This window comes from Micromys minutus (genome assembly GCF_963924665.1).
Source record: "Micromys minutus genome assembly, chromosome: 23".
Taxonomy (NCBI): domain Eukaryota; kingdom Metazoa; phylum Chordata; class Mammalia; order Rodentia; family Muridae; genus Micromys; species Micromys minutus.
In genome coordinates, this window is record NC_137958.1 from 46,310,933 (window position 1) to 46,326,330 (window position 15,398).

General features: G+C 39.5%; 1 protein-coding gene across 1 annotated transcript; it reads right to left on the reverse strand.

Moving 5' to 3' along the window:
• Positions 1–11,361: 11,361 nt before the first annotated feature.
• TAS2R16 (taste 2 receptor member 16) lies at positions 11,362–12,261 on the reverse strand (the record flags this gene model as incomplete). Its single annotated transcript, XM_080936368.1, has 1 exon — positions 11,362–12,261. One exon carries the CDS (start codon positions 12,259–12,261, stop codon positions 11,362–11,364), a length of 900 nt encoding a protein of 299 aa, XP_080792494.1.
• Positions 12,262–15,398: the final 3,137 nt, after the last annotated feature.

Here is a 15,398-nt window from a genome sequence, read left to right on the forward strand (position 1 = left end):
ATTCCGACCCTTCTACAGGGAGATGGATGCTGAGTCCGGGCAGTGGGAATGCCCAGCATCTCACCAGCCATCTAGCCCAGAGCACACAAAGCAGCAGAAAACAGCAAGACAGGCTGCCTTACTCAGTGTTCTATTGTAAAGAGACACCATGACCATGGCAACTCTTATAAAAGAAAGGACTTAATTGGGGCTTGCTTGCAGTTTCAGAGATTTAGCCTATTTTCCTCATGGTGGGGAGCATGGCCACCTGCTGCCAGACATGGCACTGTGTGGTGGCTGAGAGTTCTATATCTGGATCTGCAGGCAGGGGGAAGAAAGAGAGGCACTAGGTTTCTGACACCCCAGCACCCATTCCTCCTAATCCTTTGAAATATATGAACTCCCCAAGAATTCAAATATATGGACCTATTGGGGAATATTCTTATTCAAACCATCACAGAAACTGACTCAGGCAAGGTGGAAAGCAAAATGCAACTCCAGAAGTTGTCCTCTGACCTCTACAGGCATGCTCTACAATGGGCAGCCGTGGTAACATACACAACATACATATTTATCACACCACACACACACACACACACATACACACACACACACACACACACACACACACACACACACATCATACAAACTTTCTTTTCCAAATTGAAAGTCAAATAATTCTGGAAACAATGGAAGTCTAGCATGTACTATGGTCAGGCTATGTTTCCCTGCTAGTGGAAATCATCTTAGATCTTATTTTTTCCCCCTTTGGAAGAATTACAGAAACAAAGTGGGCTTTTCTCTTTAGAACTTTTGTTGTAGATGTTCTTTATTTCTTCTTCATGTATATTTTTGCCTCTGGTAAGAAGGGAGAGGTATATGATTTATTCTTGTTTCATCTCTTTCTCTTTGGTGCTTGGCATCTTTGACTTTGGTATCTTGAACCCTTAGAGGGCTAGTTCTGCTTGATGAAAGTCCATCTTTTAACCTGTTACTTATGAGGGATGTTTAGGCCTAACATCTCGAGTCTGCCTTTTTGTTTCTTCCTGTGATTATAAATAACCCATTGATATTCAATATCTATAAGAATTTGTAAGTTGTTTTTATTATTTGATGTATAATAGGTTTTCCTGTCTATATAAACAGATGAAACTTTAACTATTTCTTGGATATTTTTGGATAATTGAGCTACATTCAGACTAGGGAAAGGAGTGATTTCATACAGTGTTTCATTATTATTACTATTTTTGTCTGTTTATGTATGTGCATTTACACTGAGGTGGCTGCACATATTCGTGGAAGACTGGAGTTGACAGCAGGTGTCTTTTTAATTATTCTCTACATAATATTTATTGAGATGGAGTGCTCATTGAATCTAGAGTTCATCAATTCCTGCTAGTTTACCCTAGTTTACCAAGCCTTCCTCAACCAGGGTCCACTGCTTCTGTCTCAGTGCTGGGATTGTAAACAGCTGCTGTTCTGATCCAGGTTTTACACAAGTTTGGGAAATCTGAATTTTAGTATTTGTGCTTGAGCAGTAACTACTTCATTCAGTTCCCCTGTCTCCATATAGTGTTTTAACAAGCTCAAGAAAAGGGGTTTATAATATGAAAACATTCCCAGTATCATCATTTTTACTTGTTCAGTAAAAGAACTACATATGTGCTTTTCATTATCCCAGGAAACCAAACCAAAGCAAACAGCGACCACAACAATAACACCCAACCTTTCTTCATTGGTGGGGCATTCCAGAAGCCTTACTTATTTAGATGAAAGTATGTCCCTGGGGAGGAACATGAGGACTGAGATTTAATTTTAGCAAAGAGGACAGGGTTTGAAGATCTGAAGACTAAGATAGATGTCTTTTGATATTTCTTCTGAGATTAAGATTCTGTGAGTTTTCACACACTCAGAAATTCATCTTCTAAAATATCTTAGTCTAATCACTTCCCTCTATTTTTTCCTCTCTACTTCATGTGCTAGAGGCTTAGATGATGCAGATATGTAGAACTGAAGAAAAAATACTGTGATATAGGTGCTTACTCCCAGGGTATGGAATCCTAAAAAGTATGCACTTTTTTCCCTTAGTGAAAATGAAAGGGGATGACAACATTCCTAAACTCATCACAGAGTCAAGGATGCAGGAAGTCTGGTAAGGAGAAGGGAGCATCCTTCCAGGAAAGGAGGGTCTTGAGAATTGACCACTTATGGTGCAGGAGAAGAGGAAAAGGTGTCACCCAGATGGAAGAAATGGCATCAAAACTTTAGGTACTAATGTAGTTTATATCATCCTCCACTCTTCTGTGGGAACAGGGACTTGAAAGTGGGGTGAAAGTGAAGACAGAGCACACAAGGCCTGGGGTTCAGACTCCAGAGAGCAGCATCAGAGTGCAGCTCTAAGTTAGTGTTTGCTAAGTGAGCTTGCAGGTAACATTTTAGCCAATTATGTCTTCAAGTACAAATCAGGGTGTGACAGGTGTTGTTTAGCATAATCTGATTCACCTGTCTGTGAGCGTATAGGGGCGAGTCCAACTCCTCCTGGAGAGCGAAAAGGCCATGACTTTGGGTCCTTTGTGCAGTCTCACTCGTAAACCAGAAGCCAGTTCATATCATACACTGTGTGTAGTGGATCAAGACTCTTTGATGGATTCCAGGAGCCTATGGCTCCTTGTTCTCTGCCTTCTCCTCCACCAGGTTTATCTTCATGTCCCTCACACTCTTCCACATAGATGCCTGTCATTAGCCAATTACTAAACACTGGGGGAAACAACAAACTTATTCTCAGGAGACAAACAAAATTTCCTATGTATTGCAATAGTTAAGGACACTTTTTAAATATGCTTTACATTTTGGAATCAGTTGGATCAATAGAAGAATTGCAAAAGCAAACAGCAACAACGAAACCAACCACAAAAGCAGGAACATTTATTTTCTACCACTGTGCATTACAATTAATGACAGTGTTGCTACTACAAATACTTTGACTTATGACTATTAATTAATGTTGATATTCATCCAGATTCCTCTCCCCTTTACTTAGTATGCTTTTCTCTAGGTTCCCGTTCAAGGCATCAGCCTGCATATGATTGTTTTGCTTTTGATACTATTTCAGTTTCTGGTGGATTTTTGGATATGCCATAAAACTGGAGAAATTTGAAAGGCCAGGTATCCAGGAGAATGTCCACATATTGGGTTTCTTTAATATTCTTGCTATGGGTAGACTGACTTTGAAGATGAAAATGGAGAAGTAAGGTGTTATTCTTATGTTCGGATAATAGCACCCTGAGGAACCCAGGCATTCTCTACTGCTGAATTTTGTCCCCTCTCTTTATAACAAACTCTCTAGCACAGTGGTTCCCAACCTACCCAAAGCTTTGACCCTTCAGTACAGTTCTTCCTGTTGTGGTGACCCCAATCATAAAATTACTTTTGTTGCTACTTCATAACTGTAATTTTTCTACTTTATGAGTTGCAATGTAATTAGCTGATATACAGGACCCCAGGGGTTACAACCTACAGGTTGAGAACCACTGCTCTGGAACAGCCACTAAGCCAGTCCTCAGCAGGATACTGGGGAGTTAAGCCACCCTTCTTGGAAAAGGAATAGTTAAACACCCTTTCCTTGTGCTTTTTCATTTGCTTCCTATTACAGTGTAATTAAGATTGGCTAATGTCTTTTGTTTCTATTCTCCTAAAATGCGATTTTCAGTGGAATTCTGTCAAAAGAATATTGTCTCGAGAAAATGAATGAAGGATACTGGGAAAGCAAGGAGACAAATGTTAGATGAAGACATGGCCTCAACTGGAGAACAGTGTGAGATTCAATAGGTTTCTGCTCTGCACTGACTGGACCACAGTGTTAGGCTGGCCCAAAGGAGCTGGGCTTGTAAATATGTCCGTATTATTACCACTGTCTGTGGACCACAGTACTATGGGCTAGAATAACCTTCCAGTTGAAATTGTTCATTGCCGAATCTCTCCAGGAAGAGGACACTCATGAGCTTCCATCAGGATTACTGACAAGAGCTTGGGAATAGATGTACTGATAGGGGAAACAGTCCATGGCAGGGAAACAAGTCCATTTACTACAAGGGATGATTCTTTTCTTTCTCACCATTAAATTTAAACAAGGACAGGGTGGTGGGACTGCCCTTAGCATCAGGCCTCCATCATAAGACATGTTTGAGTCACAGCCTTGAATCTAGTGGACTTTAGGACCTTGATTATAATCATTCCTAGGATCGTCCTATGCAATTCTTATTGTCTTATTTCTATTTTACAAGACTGATAAATTGAGAATTTCCATGATTCATTTCCCAGCCACTTCAGGTATATGTTACACACCTGTCATTAATGAACAATAATGATAGAGATTCGAAATGCATAGGCAATGAAGTTGTAGACTGCATGTATTTGAATACAAAAACTGGGAGAAGGTTTATCTTTATCTTAGTCTACAGCCTCCTTTTGCTCCAATCCTGTCACTGGCTTCTAGAAAGCTAAATCGGACATTGCCCAAACCACAGAACAGCCTTAAGTCATAGAGGGTATGTGAGACCAGGCCTAAGCCAACTCAAGGTACCCATCAGAGTTGCAGACTCAGGAAGAGAATAATATAGGTTGGAGGCAATATAAGCGGTATTTAATCTCAAAAGAGAGGAATTGGGTGCTTCTGAACAGCTGCCATGTGAACTGTGCCTTCTGGTCTGTAACATCATGGATGTGGGATGGAAGTCATGGCTGCTATGGCAACCTGGGGTGTGGTTAATTATTCCTTTCAGATTCCTTGATTCTGTCTAGTCTACTTTTCTAACATTCCCTGAAACATCATATGCTACCCAAAGAGTTGTTGCAATTTCTCTCTCACCACATCAGGGAGAAAGGATTTTATTGCCTGCAACTAAGAACAATGATCTAGACAACAAAAAGCATCAGTTTGAACCACTGCTTAGATTCCCCCCCCCCAATAAAATTTCAGTGAGGTAGGCATGCTCTGTCACATTCTAAATTCTGCTTCTAAATTTTGGGAACGGAATGACCATTCTTATTACTTACCTAAGGAGGTCAGGTTGAGGAAGGGAAGCTGAAGAAGATAAGAATGAGATGAGTCCAGAACGGACACATTTCAGGGTGAAAGGGTGCAGGGGAGTTTCTATTTAAACTCAAGCCATGTTATCTAAAGTGTGTGTCAAGAAAATTCATTGAGTGTGAGGAGGACAGAAAATGATACCATATGACACTCTATCAATGTTTATTAAGCATCAGCAGGAGCTGTCCCACAGAGGAACAGTGAATGGCACTGCTTAGCAGGCTTCTTCATTTTGTTGTTGATATGTTCTCATTGTGGTAAGAAAGGTGTTAGATCAATAAGTGTCAGGAGCAAGCATCAATCTCAATACCTAAGCCTGGGCACAAACTCTGGTGGTGCCTCCTCACACCTTGTGCCATCCGTCTTGTACAGACTCTTTATAGAATACAGAATTTTTCACTCATGGCTACTTAGGTGCCTGGATACTGCCTCCATCAGGATTCAGATGTAGGAGCCATGGTGACCACGGTGATAAAGAACTAAGGTAATCTGAAAGGGGCCCTTGGCTTAGCTCCTGAGAAGGGATGTTATCATGGGATAAAACAATCAGCAGAGGAAGTGAACAGGTCAACGGAGAAAAATCTGGAGAAACTGGTCTGACCGGAGTTTAATGGGTGATAGGGTAGAGGCTTGATGGTGTTCATAGGAGCTAAGCAAATTCCCCCTCCAGGTGTGACTGACCAAACATAGATCTGGCTTAAATGTGTGCCACCTTTTTTTGTTTTGGTTGTGTAATTTTTAAATTTCCCCTTTTCTTTTAAAGACATACCCGCTTCTTTTTCTATGTAGTGTAAAACTGTGCTTGGATATAAACCTTGAATTTGACTGAAGAATCCCTTGAGCCATCCATCTTGTGGATGTTTCTTAGATTGTTGCATTTACGGAGGATGTAGGAAGGAGAGCTGATTTCTTGACTGATATCAGGAGACCACCTTCTTTCCAAGTTCTTCATTCAAACCCTCAAGTACTGACAATGGTGATGTGCCAATGTGCTCAGAAATAACTACCTACACAGCCTATCTTTAGCCTTAGGAAGTGAAAGCTTGTGAAATTTATCTTTCTTCTAATTTTAAACTTAAAACTGTAGAGTCACTTTCCCCTGTAAATATGTAAGTGATTATTCTCAGTCATTTTGACTACCTTGGCTGTAATTCAGTTCCATCTAACAGAGTTTTAAAATAAATGCTCATTTACTTATTTATTGTGAAAAAAAAGAGTCCACATTTAAAATCAAGTTTAAAGGAAAGAACGAATCTCTAAAGAATGTATATGATCCAACCAATGGATATCCTGATTTTTTAATATAGATATTATCAAAATAGCAATGTAGGGAAACTTGGCTTTGAAAATATTTATCCAGTGATTGCCCTTAAAGCTAGCCAATGCACACCTGGGATCAACTTCTTATATTTTATTAAAATATAAGAAACTGCCTCAGAGTCATATTGCCCTGAGTTTGTAGGATTTGGCCAGTGAACAATAAGCAAGTCCTGGGTCCATGTAGCAACTCCCTGTAGAAAGCCTACAATGTTCTTCTCCTGTTTGGAAGCTTTTGCTTTTATTTTGAGTCACTTTATATAATTAATAAATGTGTCACACTTTATTAATTGTGCGTGATTTTTCTACAGTCTATGAGAAAATGTTTCTCAGATTCTCTCTCTTAATATACATTTCTGAAATAAAATTGAAAATTTTCAATATTAAAAACAGTTAACAGTTACAAATATACTATAAATATTTCATTGCTAAAATACTTTTGATAGCATCTCTTTGTTTTTAAGGTATCAGGCTTCTTTGTCTATCTCTCTCTGTCTCTTTATTTCCCTTTGTTCTCTTTTAAATTAAAAAAAAATTGAAAATATGTCACTATAATTTACCATGGAAATGTAATAACATGAAAAAAAAAAAAAAAAACCTAAAATTTAAACATGAGAATCAGAATGGCAAGAGAATAAAGCCCTAGTCTCAGAGTTTTCTACTTGGGGTGGGAAGATTCTGTTGTAATGCCTTAGATTTCATGATGCCCCATCAGGATTCTGATGCAGGGAACCATGACAACCATGGTGATGGAGAACCAAGGTTACCTGAAAGGAGCCCTTGGTTTAGCTCCTGAGAAGGGATATTATCTTGGAATAATGTTAAGCAAGATCTAAACTTAATGCAGAGTGTTTGGCACTCAACCTCAGGGGGAAAATGTTAAGACCTTCTATAGTTTGCCAACTTTTATACATCTTATAACGAACTTAATGATTAGGCCGAACTAAAAAAGAACCCTGAAAATATTCTGACTCTAAATATCTTTCTATAACTAAGTCTTTCTCAACCGCAGATAATATTATAAATTTCATGTGTCTGTGAAAATGTTTTTATGCTAAGGTTTTAAAGATTACCAACTTAAACATTACTCTCATAACCAATTAAAAATAAACTTTTTTCACATATTCTGTACTGATTAAGAAGTTGAGAGCTTGTGAGGAAGATAGACGAGGTTGTTTCTAATTAGCTACCACATCTTTTTCTTTCTTATTATTTCCAAATGATCATCAAATTGAAGGAAGTAGGAGACAGTGAGAGGCTGTCTTGCTTGGTGGTGTGTTTAGATGCCTTCTGAATGGGAGGTAGTTGATATTCGGGCTGTTGTCTGTTCTTTACAGCATAAGGGACTTATAAGGAACTTTTCTACTTTTACTACTTCCTGGGAAGGAAGAGAGAGAGAGAGAGAGAGAGAGAGAGAGAGAGAGAGAGAGAGAGAGAGAGAGAGAGAGAGAGAGAGGTGGCTTTCTGCTAAGCATGTGTATACTGTGGACCTGCTATGAAACATCCCAGCCTTGACAGGGCATCTCAAAACCGAAACAATCAGAGATATTCTGAGAGACACTGAGGGCATCATGAACAGCACGCACAACTTGATTTTGTGAAAGAGCATGTGCTGATCACAATGCTGTCTGTCTTTGCATTTCTAGTAGCGTACAGTAGATTAGAAGTCTAATAAGTCATAATATTATGTAATATTTATTGAATTCTAAATCCCAGAATTCAGAGATGTTACCCATCTTACTGTAATGTCATTTCTGTGCCTAGAAACTATCACAAAGACTTTAAAATAAAGCTGGGCTTTGACAGTGCGACAGAGCTCTCACTGATATCGAATTGCATAGTAGAAAAGGGAGTAACTCTGAACATTCATGTGTGGGCAGCAAAGGAAGTCGGAGTAAGGCAGAGCCTTTTAAAAGGGCATACTGAATAGGAAAGGTGAAACCTGGCAAATTCGAGGAGAGTGTTCCTTGGAGGCAGCCTATGCAAATATCCTGTGCAGTGCTATTGACACTCAGGAAATGGTGAGGAGATATAAACCTTATGCAAACATTGAGGTTTACATTGTATATTATTTTGAGTTAAGACTTGGCAGGTGTTTGGGAGATGGTGATCAACTCTCTTGACTACCAGGAGGAGTCAAACAAGGAGGGCAGTAAGAGTTTCTAACGCATGCCTCCTACTTTGTAGAAATATAGGTAAAGGAGAAAGACTTTTATCTAGCAGATAAAATCTGGGTGAGTCCAGTTGTGAATAGAGTCTACTACAAGTGTAATTAGGAATTCACCATTGTTGCCAGTCTCTGAGATCTCGGGGCACTATAATGAAGGGCAAAGATTTACTTTCAAATTGCTAATAATTTGGCGTGTACATAGTGAGTGATTTTGCAGATCCAGCCTACAGTACTCACAGGGTCTTTCCTAATTTCACTGATGCTACCAATGGGCTTCTAAACATCTGCACCTGAGATCTAGAAACACACCTTTCTTAATTCCAGTAAGGACAACACACCCACAGCTAATGCACAGCGAGCCTAACATGCACATGGTATTGGAGACTGAAGAACAAACTCCTGAGCCCCTCGGTGCTGAGCGAATGGAAGATTTTCCTTGTCCTGGGTCACATTCTATCTATTGCTTTTCTATAGCACTTTCTGTATTATCGTTTCTCTTTTTCTAGCTTGAAAACCTTTGGTCCCGTAAGAAGTACCCCTCCCCCCTTTGTGTCCGATACTCATTTTCATTGGCTTTAGAGTGAGAGTTAAGCATCGGCATGAATTTAACATTCTCAGGTCTGTTTTCCAGCTGGAATGATTGGGTGATCTTGACTTGTTCTTCAGCTTGAAATAAGATAATGGATGTAAGATTTCCTTAGGAACCTAGTGGGAGTCAGTCGCAAATATATAGGACAAGTATCATTTCTGTTTCTTTTTTTTTTCAGACTTCCTCATCCTTCGGCTGTTTTTAACACTCCAACCTCATGTATGTCACAGAGAAGTTTTCCATTGCACTATTTTTCATAGGAAAACAGTGAGAACACTAAAAATACTCCCGGTCTCTGGAATAGTATTCCTGTGTGTGATGGTGGGGGCGAGGGACTTCTTTTAGCTCATTCCCTATTTATATACTTGTAAAGAGAACAGTCCTTCCTTCCAGCTAGTTGAGATTTTGGAACATGCAAAGACCTTTCTGGATTTAGATACAAATAACAAAGGTATAATTCAAGATTCACTGGCTCTAGCTCAACCCATTCTGAAAGGATCCAAACTCTTACAATCTAACTCCTTACAAGCATACAAACCATTCCTAGGAGACCTTGGCCACATTGTTAACATTTATTCTGTTCAGAATCCTTTCAAGTGAGACTCAGCAGACATTATCAAGCATACCATTTTCCATCCCACCTTCAGTTGCATTTGAGCCAATGTAGCCCAGGAGATATCCACATTGCACGGAACATATCCTTCTTCAAATGGGGCAGCATTTTTTTTTTTTTTCTTTCCTATGCAACATCGGGGAAACTGCTGAGAAAAGCTGAAGTGAAGTTTTGGAAGTAGTCTTTCAGGCTTTGATTACATTAATTCTCTTGAAATATGTATTCAACATGGAAGACATGTCAGAGTGACACACGCAAGAGGAAAAAAAAAATCTATTTCTTTCAGGCACCAAAATTTGCTTTCACAACCAACCAAGAGTGACACATATCTATTTCTCCATTGGAAGGTTTCGGGAGTATTTTTAGTCTTCTAAAGGAAGATCCAGAAGTTCAGTTCACCAAATATGCCTATCATGTATAAATGTTTGAAAATTATGTTTGTCCCTAACATGTCACTAGAACACAGAAAGAGATAGTGTGCTTAGCAGTGTCAAGAATAGATAATGGTTGAGTAATAAGTGCCCAAAGTTGGTTATTAATGTGATATTTGGTTGCTAGTGAGTCAGTCAGAAAAAAGAGATGGAAAAAAATATGTCATAGTGAGAAAATATGGTCATGGTAAGACCAGACTATGTAAAGGCAAAGATCTCATACTTGTTAGGGGAAGTTTAAAACAATGCATGTTGAACAATAATGCCTTCTGAGTGATTTCAAAATTGATTAATCTGTGGTTCCTATATCTTACCCAACTGGGGAGAATTTTGGATTGTTACAAGCCCAGAACAATAAGGTACAGAAAATGTAGGTTGGCATCACTTCTGTGTTGTTAAGTAAGACAGATTCTTAGGTCTATGTTATATAGGGCAATAAGTAAACAAATTCAAAGAAGTAGTTACAGATTAATATAAGAAACACTCCAGAATGTTTGCCTAAAATTACAGCACAACTGAATTAAGAGTCAAGGCAATAACTGTTGTCAGTTTTTACCTGATATTTACGGATATCATGAATGAGACTAGAGTCTGGGGAAGAATACAGTGTCCTGGTCAATGAAATAAATAGTTAATTTTCTACTAGACTTATAAAGGAATAAAGGGCCAGTATTTGGAGAGAGGCAAGGGTGTGTGTCTAAATCACTGCATAAAAGTTCAGAAGCAACAGAATAGGACATGGGCAATGGTAAGACATTTTTCTTCTTAAACTCAAGTTAGGAAGGGGAATTAATGGCTTAGTATAGTGAGCATTAAATACACAGATAATAAATTCCTGACAGGAAGGGGGATTTATATGAATTTGTGAAGCAATAAATAACTTTAAGAATGATTGTGACTATAATATATATAGATCATCCCATGTCTAATATTGCAGCAATGGCTAAAGCTAAGCAGAGTTGGTATGATCATGAGAAAAATCAAAACCAAACTGGGGACTATGGATAGGAGAGGGGTGGGTTAGAATACAGGGAAGACTGGTGATGATGCTTAGATTCATCCATCTGTGGACATGAAAGGGAATGAAGTTTGTGTTCAAGTTCTGCATTCCACCATAAGCACAGTGCTCATGCAAAGTCTCCTTACCCCAGAGGCTCTACTGGATTCCCCGTGTCAGGAAGGCTCTGGGCTCCCGAACTGCAGCTTTAGTGCTTTTTTTAGTGTAGGGTTGCTCATCATCAGTGAAGTAAAGTGAATACAGACTAAACCATAGATAACGGCTTCACAGACCCAGAACCACGATTTTTTATCAAACACAGTGCCAACAAAGGAGATTACTATAGTCAAGAAATAGGACGTGAAGAAGATGAAGAAGGTAGCAAGAGACCTCAGAACAGTGCACTGAGCTTTCAGGCTGGAGTTGCTGCTGTTGTAGTTCTTCATCTGTCCCCAGTGCTGGACCAGTGAGACTATAAGTAAGATGATAGAAACCAGGAACACGAGGAAAGGAATACCAAACCCAATCATTTTAAAAGGATTAGAAAAATACCGTTCAAACATTTGCAGTCTTAGAATCAAAGAACTGTTTTTGGGTAAATGATTTAGGGTGACTAATTCCATTTGGATATGATATTTAACAACAGAAGGGATGATTGACAAACAAGAAGCTATCAGAGCTCCCAATATTAGCCAGAGAACCAGTTTCAAAATCTTCATCCTCACCCAGAGGAACACAGGGTGAGTGAAGGAAGAGACCTTGACACAGTAGAGGGCAGCTAGCAAACTGGTTAGCCAGAATGTCAAAATGTTCATGAACTCCCAGATGACTGATACTTTCCAAAATAAAAGGACAGGCCTAGAGAAGGTACCAAAGTTGTAGAGCATCGATGTCCACTGTAGACAGAAATGTGAACAGCCCAGGCTGATGAGAATCATTTCCACGGGTGACAGTCTTTGAAAGTGCATCCACTCTCTGAACAGCACGGCAACCGTTGTGCAACTCTGCACAATTATCACTAAGGACTCAAGCACATACATGATGATGGAGAAGACAGTGACTTGGGCTGGCACCATGCTTCTACTCCGAAGTCTCTTCCTGACCACAGACTCAGCAGCTCTACACCCCTTTCCAAATATGAAACAGGTACGTGTTCTTACCACTCTCGGTATAAGAGAGCACCTCTTTGCAGATGCAAATCCTCCTAACTCACTTTTGACATAGACATTTCCCTATCTATGGGATTTGTCTATGCTTTGCTTGCTGGCTTAAATTCACACAGAGATGCATGAAAATCGTGTTTGGTTGTGGGTTCTTGATACTAAGATCATTTGATCATTTTCATAAAAAGACGTCTATTATACATGCATGTTGATTTTTTTTCTTCTTCACTTCTTTATCTGCTCAAGGTGCTCTTCGGGTATCTCTTCATCTTCTTTAAATAATGTCTCTAGAGATATACCAACTTAAATTCTGAGCACTAGAAAAGATATATCCTTTACTTGCATTGATGTCCTTGGCAATGTTTCCATTATGTCAAATGACATATTAATGCCAACCTCGGAATCCTTTCTTCAATGCACTTCAACAGCTGAGGGTGTGAACACTACAACTGAATTGTGAAGTCTTGGCTTGGAAATTCCACCAATCATTCCTAAAGCGTAGGCCCCATCTGTTGAAGCTCCATCTCAATTGTGTGTGCTGAATCTCCCAACTCAGAGATGACAAATTGCAGCAAACCCACCGTACAGTCTTTCTTGAACCCCCAATGGAGATGAAGGCTTTTTGCTTCTCTACTACACCCTTTGCTAATTCCAATGTTTTCACCACATACATTCCAATGTTTGGGAAATTATTCTTGTTTCATTAATATTGCTTTTGTTTCTCCTTATATGGGTGGGTTCTTATGTCACTTTCCCCAGATGAATTGGAAAAGAACCATCTCACCCATAGTAAAAAATGCCACCTCTACAGGTGTAAGGCATTCTCTCACAGATATGGAAGGAGGATAGAGAAGGAATACATTTTCCCTTGACCTGCGGCACTCTTTAAATAAGCACCAACTATTTAATTAGTGGTTTCAAAAGTGACAGATTCTACTAACTGATAGATAGTGAGAGAGAAAAAAAATTGAAAGCTGTTGTCTCTGTAAATTCCAAGCCTGGATGGACATTTAATTATTCAAGATTAGGAAATCAGGAGTAATCTAACATGAAACATTCAAATGTTAAGCACAAACCTGCAAAACCTCCTGAACCCAGTGGTGCAAACAATAGTATATATTTATAGAAATTCTACCAACACATAGGATTACAATTAGAATACATGTGCTTTGACGTTTCAGTAAAAATGCAAAAAGTAGGAAATGAAATAGTGAAACAATAGCTGGTAATTAGGGGATGGGTTGATCGAAATGTGGGCTTTGCACACAATGGGACAGGGAGATAAAATGTGAAATGACTTTATCCAACATACAATGGCAGCAATGACATTTGCTTTGTCTACAAGTCTGGGCAGTGTGCTCCTTCCTACAAACAGTGACCTTACAAACTCTGTGATGTTTCAAACCTCTGTCTCAGGAACTGTTCACTTGAATATCATGTCACAGCCCTCAGGACTGATAAGAGCTACAAGTGTTTTATGAGAAACAAATCTCTGTCCAATGTGCTGTTATTACCTAGCCTAGAGCTGAAGGGACACACCTAATACATTTTTCCTGTGGCCATAGAAATTAAATGCCCTCAGTACTCCCTTTGGAAGAATTTGACTGAGATGCTGTACTGGCTCGTTTTGTGTCAAGTTGACACAAGCTGTCATCATCACACAAAAGGAGCCCCAGTTGAGGAAATGCCTCCATGAGATCCAGCTGTAAGGCATTTTCTCAACTCCTGATCAAGGGGGAGGGCCCAGCCCATTGTGGGTGGAGCCATCCCTGGGCTGGTAGACCTGGGTTCTATAAGAAAGCAGGCTGAGCAAGCCAGGGAAAGCAAGCCAGTAAGTGATATCCCTCTATGGCCTCTGCATCAGCTCCTGCTCCCTGATCTGCTTGAGTTGCAGTCCTGACTTCCTTTGGTGATAAACAGCATTGTGGAAGTGTAAGCTGAATAAACCCTTTCCTCCCCAACTTGCTTCTTGGTCATGATCTTTGTGCAGGAATAGAAACTAAGGCAGATGCACAAAGTGAGTTAGGGTTAGAACTTCAAAGAGTGGTTCTTCTGTAGCATGAGCACATCTCTCACTGTGCACTGTAATGGAGTATGCTTTCTCTCTGTCACCCTCTTTTAGAAGCTCTTATATCCCTTTTCCAGTTCCCTGAAAATTATTGCCTATTAGCCAATAGTGACAAATTGACAGGACCCAGATACATGTGCATCCTTAATTATTAAAAAGCATCCCCATACACCAAACCCCACAAAACTTCCTGTTGCCTTTATCTATTTATTTATTCAGTGTGTATGTGTGTGTGTGTGTGTGTGTGTGTGTGTGTGACTGTACCTATGTCTGTGTGTATAACATGCATGCTACAACCTAGTTGTAGAAGGTCAGAGGACAACCTGTGGGAATTAGGATTCTCTCTTTTCACCATGGGGATCTTGGGAGTCATATTTAGTTTGTCAATTTTCTGGCTCGTGCCTCTGGCCATGGAGTTCCCTGGCCTCCTGAAGTTTATGAATTGGGATGTAGGATCTGCAGGCTGCTTGCTCCTTCCAGTGCTTTCTCTTTAGAGAGAGCAAAGGTCCACTAGGTTTTTTTCTGAGACGATTTTATACTTCCTTAGGTGACCATATAGTATTTACAGTTAAAGGTTTTGTACCTGTAACTCCTGGTTCCCAATGGAATAACCTAGCTTCATCTAAAACTACCTAATTGTTCCTCCCTGTAAATTTGGTGTGATAAAGTTGCTGAGTTGTGGATTTTACTATTGTTGAATGAGGCAATGACCTTCTAGGCACTAACCTTTTTATTATTGAAAATAGATTTTGTTCATATGGTGTATTCTGAGTGTAGTTGCATCTCTGCCACCCTCTCCCAGATCTTCCACACCTCTCCACCAACCACATCCACACCTTTTCTTGCTCTCTTGCCTTCTCTATTTCATTAGAAAGTTAATCTCTTTTGTGATATATGTGTGGTTGTGTGCATATCTACTTAGTAAAGTATTGAAATGGAATAATTATAAAGCACATTTGATTAACAGAAGGCAAACAATAAT